The sequence below is a fragment of the Microcaecilia unicolor genome, chromosome 3, assembly GCF_901765095.1.
Source record: "Microcaecilia unicolor chromosome 3, aMicUni1.1, whole genome shotgun sequence".
In the NCBI taxonomy this organism is placed as follows: Eukaryota; Metazoa; Chordata; class Amphibia; order Gymnophiona; family Siphonopidae; genus Microcaecilia; species Microcaecilia unicolor.
Window position 1 is genome coordinate 188,175,716 of NC_044033.1, and position 8,421 is coordinate 188,184,136.

The 8,421-nt window shown below is 41.3% G+C and overlaps 1 protein-coding gene across 1 annotated transcript; it reads left to right on the forward strand.

The window, feature by feature from the left end:
• The first annotated feature begins 2,783 nt into the window (after positions 1-2,783).
• Positions 2,784-7,359, forward strand: LOC115465931 (tubulin alpha-1B chain). Its single transcript, XM_030196816.1, has 4 exons — positions 2,784-2,905; positions 5,427-5,649; positions 5,872-6,020; positions 6,188-7,359. The coding sequence occupies exons 1-4, from the start codon at positions 2,903-2,905 to the stop codon at positions 7,166-7,168; spliced, it is 1,356 nt and encodes a 451-aa protein (XP_030052676.1). The 5' UTR covers positions 2,784-2,902; the 3' UTR covers positions 7,169-7,359.
• Positions 7,360-8,421: the final 1,062 nt, after the last annotated feature.

Below are 8,421 nucleotides of genomic sequence, written 5' to 3' on the forward strand. Positions count from 1 at the left end.
CATGTAAGCCACATTGAGCCTGCCATGAGTGGGAAAGCGCGGGGTACAAATGTAACAAAAAAAAATGTTGAGAGATGAGAGGTTAGGATCTGGTTGGGTTAGGTCTGATCAGATCAGAGAGACGGAGGGGGCCGCTAGACTAGCAAGGATAGGTGCTGGCGTAGAATGCTGTATTGTGTGCTGGTGGCTTGGTCCCCCCCTCCCCCATCACTATTCCTGTCAGTACTTGAGCCAATTATTCACTGCTCATGCACCAACAAGAAGGGTGACATTTTACAATGGGCTGTGAATTACTGCTATGTTTTTAACACAGCAGTAATTTGCAAGCACATTGCATACAGTATACTGGCATAATATTTTCACGTTAATTCTGCAGCAGAATCAGCACCCTATGTGTAAAGAGAAATAGTGTGGGTGATGACAGTAAGGGGAAGGAGGAAAACAACAAGGATAGGGGAGGAAAAGAGGGTGTGCCAGGAGGGAAAAGTAGGAAGAGCATTGGGGGAGGGGGGTAAAAGATGGAAAGAACAGAAGAGGAGGGTATGAGGAAGGGGAAGGTAGAGAAAAGAGATGAAAAAAAGGCAAGAGAAGAGGGAGAAAGAAGAATTGCTGAGATGGGTAGGAAGGAGCAGAAGTGAAGAAAGGGTGGAAGACGTGAGGGGATTATAAAAAGGCCTGGAATAAGGTTGTGATAGTAGGAGTGGCCTAGTGGTTAGAGTGGTGGACTTTGGTCCTGGGAAACTGGGTTCAATTCCCACTGCAGGTACAGGCAGCTTCTTGTGACTCTGGGCAAGTCACTTAACCCTCCATTGCCCCATGTACAAATAAGTACCTGGATATAATATGTAAGTTGCATTGAACCTGCTATGAGTCGGAAAGTGTTGAACCTGCTATGAGTGGGAAAGCACAGGGTACAAATGTAATAAAGAGAAAAATAAAAAAAAGGGAAAACAAATGTCATCTTATATTTTTTTCTTTTGTTATAGGTTCCAACTGCAGGAAATATCTACAGAAAATGCCAAGAGAATAAAATGGAGAACAGAAGAACACAACTTAGAACATGTGGAAAAAGAAAAAGAAAAAAAAAAGGAAAATTTTAAATCTAAACAATAAACAAAATATAAAGGTTTGAAAATATTTTATTGTTTATTGCCCTCCTGTGCAGCTACAAACAGGTGGGAAGGCTGAGATTGGTTGACTTTGGTTTTATGTGTGTATATATCTATCTATATGTGGCTTATGTGTTTTAATGATTTTATAAGATTTCTTCTATCACGCCACACACACACACCCTGATTATAGTTCTAAGGAAGAAAGGTGACCCCAATATTAGAGGGAAAGGGGTGCCACCTCAGTCTTTTCACAGGCAGTAGACATACTTAAGCCGCCCCTAGATGACGTCCCCCTGCAGATGTGATTAATGGTTATGTAAAGCCGGATGTGGAATGGAACTGAATTTAACTCTTTTAGGTTCAGGCTACAAGAAAGAGAGAGAAATCACATGATGTGACAAATGCCCTCAAACAATAAAGCAAAATTACCAGAACCTTTCTTGATGCTGAACCTGAAGCTTATATTGTACAAGGAGAAGTTTGGAAAACATATAGGCAGGCAGCTTTCAGCAGACTGGCAACAGGTTGGATTCTTGTAAAAAAAAAAAAAAAGTGAACGGGAGCCATGTTTTCCACCCCTGGCACTTAGTATCAGCAACCGACAAAAGAAGGATGGACGGACTATTTTTCTAATTATTAGACTCGCCTCCACTACTGCTTTTTAACTCTTCCCCCCCTTCAACTCGCCACGTACGCTTGCACATAACCAACAAACTACTGCCAGTTCTAGACGTGCACGAACTGAACCAAGGAGTGACCGAGAAGGCGCGTGATGAAGGCAAAGGCGGGAAGGACGTAGCATTGGCGCGCGCTCTCTCGTACTACTGCAGAGCTGTACTTGCGTAATAATCAAAATGATGAAAGTTGTTGGGATTTTTTCCGGGGGGGAGGTCCATCCATTGGAGCTTTTTGGAAATACAATTTTTTTGGAAGGGGAATTCCAGAGGAAGGGGGAGAAAAGCCAAGCTAAAATAATGAACTGCTGGTGGCCCCACCCTCCTTCCCGGCGATCTGCTAAAGTGAAGTGCGCGCACTACACTAGTACTTGCGTGTATTTCCGTGGTTGATCAGTAGTTTCTACATTATGTGTGAAAGATGCCATATTTACAAAATATTTATAAGCTTTTTGTGAAAAGGTGGACTCTCTGTCTTGGTTTGCGCAGGATTGCGCCGCGAGCAGGGCCCAAAGCCGGCAGCCGGCTATATAGTCCTCCTACGCTCTGGCGACTGCATATTTTTAAAGTCTGGATATTCACCCACTTGTCCTAAATAGTCAAGGAACCTACGCTAGCTGTAGTGAAACAGGATTACCATCTATACCACTTCAAAATCCTGAAAGCACAAAATGTTAGAAGAAATCCCTCTTCCTGCCACTGTTTCAATGAAAAGCCTTGCATCCTTGCATGCGCTGCACGACAAGAAACTTTTGTTTCAACAGATTTCCTTTCATGTAAAGAGAATCAATAGAAACAAAATAATAATGATGTAGCAGTAGAACACTGCGGTTCTATTTCCATTCCCCGCACCCCCATCCGCACTGTCTTTCAAACGCTGCAGTAAAAGGATAAGTTCAATTTGTAGACAGTTCCTCCAATCACATGCAGCCCTATCTTATTAGTATAATGTATTCTTCTGAAGCACCGCCTCCTCGGCTATATAATCACATTCCTGCAACGTAGTTTTTTTAGTCTGTTACTTACATCGACTCTTAGCTGTCTGATAAAGTAACGTTCCTTTCTTTTCTTAAAATTTTTTTTTCTTCCGATTTTCATTAGTCCACAGAGTCCATCATGGTAAGTTGGTTTTATCTGAATATGTGTATATCTTTTTGTTTCTTATAATATACTGTATGTTAGCTTGAGTATTAAAGACTTATTTTTGAGAAGGTGGGTGGAAAATGCAGTGCTAATTATTGCGTATGGGAAATTTTAGTTGGGGTGGGGGGGGGAGGTAGTCGTAAGGAGAACAGTTTAATAAAAGCAATAAATTCTGTGAATTCCGCAAAGGAAGTAATCGGAAGGTTTAAAATAAAAAAAAAAATTGAGTTCGCGGATTAGGTTAATCTCCTTAACATGTGTGAACTAAATAAGAAAACTTTTGTAATCTTGCATATCCGTGATGTGCGCGCCGGCGGCGGTAGTTTCCGGCTTCACGTGCTGAGTTGATTAGCCGGCGGTGGGTGCTAACGGCTGCTCCCGCGCGCACAGATTTGTCTTTTGCGCCTGCGCGGCTGGATGTACGTGCGCACACGCTCGCTCACGGAATGAAACGCAAGGACTGCTCTGGCATGTTCTGTGTTGCTGCTTCTCCTTTCATTCTGAAGTAGGGCGTGGAAAGAGGAATTTTAGCTGTCGATGACTAATACTACTGCTGCTCCTTCTCGCCCACGTCGTGTCTGGAGGTGACGAGTTTTTGGCCAGCTTAACCTTGGTTTAAGATCAACCTTTGTCTTTATTTTTGGGCTACGTTTTCCAAACTTTATCCAATGTAACCCACTCAATATAACTTTGTGATTCCAGATAGTGATGAAAAAATGACTTACCCTATTCAGTCTCACTTTTCTCGTCACAGACGCACGTACTGTCTTCTAAAACAGGAAGATTAGTGGCAGTAGTCTTGGCACGGGCCTGCTGTTAACTGTGCTCTGGACTGTAGTAGACCATTGAGTTTCCTGCCGACAAATCAGATTTAAGGACCGAGCTAGGCCTGTGCACCTGTACGGCTATGCAGGACCACCGGTATAACATATTCACAGTGGTGGTCAGAGGGAGGAGGAGCAGCACTTGTGTGACCTGTTTGAGAAATCACTGGTTCTGGTTTAGTAATATGAAAACCGTTTGTGTACCCCTAAATGATTTAGCCTTGTAGCCCTTTCGTCTTTCCTGGAGAGTTGCTGTAGGTGTTAAATTGCTGATGGGTTTTCAGTAACCACTTGGTCATTACTTGTGTTTAGCTCATTCCCTTTCAGTAGAAGCTCAAAGCAAGTTATTGTTAAGGTATAGTAGGTATATTCCTGCTGAAGGTCACAAAAGTCATCGGTATGACTTGAGCCCGGTTCCATTTGGTTTCAGTCCACTATACACCTATAAATTGTGTTCAGTGCTTCCTCTATAATAAGATGCTCCTTTAGGAAATTATAATACATCTGTGCTAAAGAAATTGTGGGTATATGTTCATGATCTGAGAGTGCAGATTAAGGGATGGAACTGAGAGGTATAAGGAAGAATAGCTGACACTTTATTTTAAAATATATTAAACATAGATGGTTTTCTCCTTGCTCCTAAAATGTTTTGCAGAACTTCCTATCTTTTAAATGAGGTCCAGCACTACTTCAAAGTGGAGGACCACAAATCCTTGTTATATTAAATCTGGCAAAGTATAGTTTGGCAGAGAAGGACAAGAGATTTTTTTCATTGTTGGTCTTTTGAATAGCTTGCATATCTTCCATTGCCATCTGTTGCTGGGTGGGGCCACCCAGAAAAATTGGAAAGGGAACTGTCTAGGATTCAGTTTTAGTTAGTGTGCTGAGAAATCTGATAAGGGTTTTATATTGCCTCTTAAGATGGATTCCATTCACACTACTAGATGTTGCTGCAGAAACAAGTAATTGTGTAGGCGTGGGATCAACTGCTTTAAAGATGTGGGCTGTCTGTAGTCAGCTGACTGCAGCAAATGGTACAGTTCAGTGTTCCACTGGAGGGCTAAGCAACTGCAGTACATATAATTGCTACTTTCTCTGAAAAGACTCCATTTTCTAGGCAAACAGGACAAAACTCCCTACTGTTCTCTTCAACCATGAAGGCTCTTGTTTCTTTGTTGCAATCTAATTCTTCATCAGAGGATCTTTTCATTGTTTGATATGAAGATGTTTAATATATTAAAGTCCCCTCAATTTGTAGCATAATTGGGTACATTTAAAGGGCTTCTGCTTTTTAACTGACAAGGTTACAAATAACTAGAAACCATCATACTTTTCAAGATTGTTCTAGATAAATGCATTTAATTGGTGTGAATATGAAAGTTGAACATTTTTTAAACTTCTGTTTGAGGTAACTGTGCATTGACACAAAATTAGATCAGTAAAAATTGGCTTCACTGATTCTCAACCTGCTTCCCTTACAACTGTATTTTTAATAAGATCTGGATATCCCACAATTCCACTCATTCTTTTAACACAGCTGATTTGAAAAAAAGCTTAATTGATGTGCTTGTAGCTCTTAATATGCAAGTTTTATCAACCTGATATACCACCTCTTTCAAGCATGAATGTTGATTGCCATAAACCAGTGTCCACGTTTTTATTTATTTCTGTAGCGTGAGTGCATTTCCATCCATGTTGGCCAGGCTGGTGTCCAGATTGGCAATGCTTGTTGGGAGTTGTACTGCTTGGAACATGGGATCCAGCCTGATGGTCAGATGCCAAGTGACAAGACCATTGGAGGGGGAGACGATTCTTTCAACACTTTCTTCAGTGAGACTGGAGCAGGAAAACATGTTCCCCGGGCTGTGTTTGTAGACCTGGAACCAACTGTCATTGGTGAGCATGGAAAAATTTAAAAACCAGTATTTTGGCAGGTTTGGTTTTGTTTTTTTTTTTGTTTTTTTTCTTTTCTTATCCTTCCTCCTTTAGCTAGAATGAGGGGGTGGCTCCCCCCACAAAAAAAAAAAACTGGATACATATAGCAAAGAGCTCTTTTTTTTTTTTTTTTTTTTTTTTTTTCAGTGTCTAAGAAATTTAAGATATGATCTTCTTTTTTAGATGAAGTGCGCAGTGGAACATACCGTCAACTGTTCCATCCTGAGCAGTTAATCACTGGCAAAGAAGATGCTGCAAATAACTATGCCCGTGGACACTACACCATTGGCAAGGAAATCATTGACCTGGTTCTGGATAGAATTCGCAAGCTGGTAAATTGTTTACTTTGCAGTAAAGTACTGGAAGGAAAGATGTTGGGATTTTTGCTGTTAAAATGTAATACCAAGTAGTGAAATCTAAAAGGCATTTTATATAACAAGTGTTGTAAGAGAATGAACAGCTGTCACTGACTATCTTGTGTGGCTTTGTTTTCTTATAGGCTGACCAGTGCACAGGTCTTCAGGGCTTTCTTGTCTTCCATAGCTTTGGTGGTGGCACTGGTTCTGGTTTCACTTCTTTGCTGATGGAGCGATTATCAGTTGACTATGGCAAGAAGTCTAAGCTAGAGTTCTCCATCTATCCAGCTCCTCAGGTCTCAACAGCTGTTGTTGAACCCTACAACTCAATCCTGACCACCCACACCACCTTGGAACACTCTGATTGTGCCTTCATGGTAGATAATGAGGCTATTTATGACATTTGCCGCAGGAACCTGGACATTGAGCGCCCTACTTACACTAATCTAAACCGTCTCATTAGTCAAATTGTGTCTTCTATCACAGCTTCCCTCCGATTTGATGGTGCCCTGAATGTAGATCTAACAGAATTTCAAACCAACTTGGTGCCCTATCCTCGTATCCATTTCCCTCTAGCCACCTATGCCCCAGTGATCTCTGCAGAGAAAGCATACCATGAACAACTTTCTGTTGCAGAGATCACAAATGCTTGCTTTGAGCCAGCCAACCAGATGGTGAAATGTGATCCTCGCCATGGTAAATATATGGCTTGCTGTCTGCTGTACCGGGGTGATGTGGTACCCAAAGATGTCAATGCTGCTATTGCTACCATCAAGACAAAGCGTAGCATCCAGTTTGTGGACTGGTGCCCAACTGGATTTAAAGTTGGTATTAACTACCAGCCCCCTACTGTGGTGCCTGGCGGTGACCTAGCTAAGGTGCAGCGTGCTGTGTGTATGCTGAGCAATACCACAGCCATTGCTGAAGCCTGGGCTCGTCTGGATCATAAGTTTGATCTGATGTACGCTAAGCGTGCCTTTGTGCACTGGTATGTGGGTGAGGGTATGGAGGAAGGTGAGTTTTCTGAAGCCCGTGAGGACATGGCTGCATTAGAGAAGGATTATGAAGAAGTAGGTGTAGATTCTGTTGAAGGAGAGGGTGAAGAGGAAGGGGAAGAATATTAAGAATCCCACCGCTATTGAAGTTACTGCTGCATGTTTCTGCTGTACGTGTCTTTTCAAACTGGATTTGTCAGTGCTAAGATGGGATGAAGGATGTGTAAAGTGACAATCTCCCAATTTTACTGCTGCAGTTGCCTCTGATGTTTGTCACTATCATGTCTGTAAAATAAAACTTAAACATGGCATTTTCTAAATCTGTCTCTTCACTGCATCAACATCTCATTTAGTATTTGTACTATAATTCTGTGCTGGTTTACATTGTAACAATCCTTACTGCTGTTCCTCTTGAAAATAGGGCATGGCATCCAGGGCACAGTAGTAGCATAGTATTTTAATACTGTGCTGACCATTGTAGTGGTTAAATCACATTTACTTAAACTGCAATCTTGAACTGGATTGGTGGCTTGTGTAGTAAGATAGCAGTTTCCATACTCTGACTTCATAGAATGAACATTTTAAGAATAAAGTAAGACTAATAGGGGATGGGATTACTGCCTTCATGTAATCAGTTTTACATATTAGACATTTATATATATATGGGGTAATGGGAGAGTTAGTGATTTGCTTAGTCATAATGAGCTATAGTAGGAATCAAACTTGGTCCCCCTGGTTCTCCAACTATTAGGTTACTCTGCTCCAAAGCATAATAACAGTAAAAGATGGAACAGATTCATGACTAGTAACTTCAATGCTGCTGCTTTATTGTGGTTAAATTGTTTGTTGCTCTGAGTATCTACTATGAGATGAAAATTTGCATAAATTTAAGTGTTAATGAGCATTATATGATGCAACAAAAACATTTTATAGTGGATAATCTTGAAGGAAAAGGTCTCTATTCAATTACAGCTCAGGTGCTTGTTCTCAGCACATTGAGCTAGACTGGTGCTATAACTAAAAACAAAACCTCAGTTCTATAATCCTGCCTTTAAATACATAACTGACCATAACCTTGAGGGCTTGGATTCCTGGAGGAAAATTCTTACCTAGTCTGCAAGGTAGACACATGGGGAAAAGCCACTGCTTGCCCTGGACTTGGTAGCATGGAATATTGCTACTATTTGGGTATCTGGATTGCCCACTGGAAGCAGGATACTGGGCTAGATGAACTATTGGTCTGACCCAGTGGTATGTTAGATGTAAAAAGGTAGCCTTATCCTCATTACCATCAAGAATGGGTTTTGATGGCACTTGTATTAATAATATAAGCTAGCCTATGCCCATGACTGACTTAAGGCCACAGTCATGATTCCAGAACA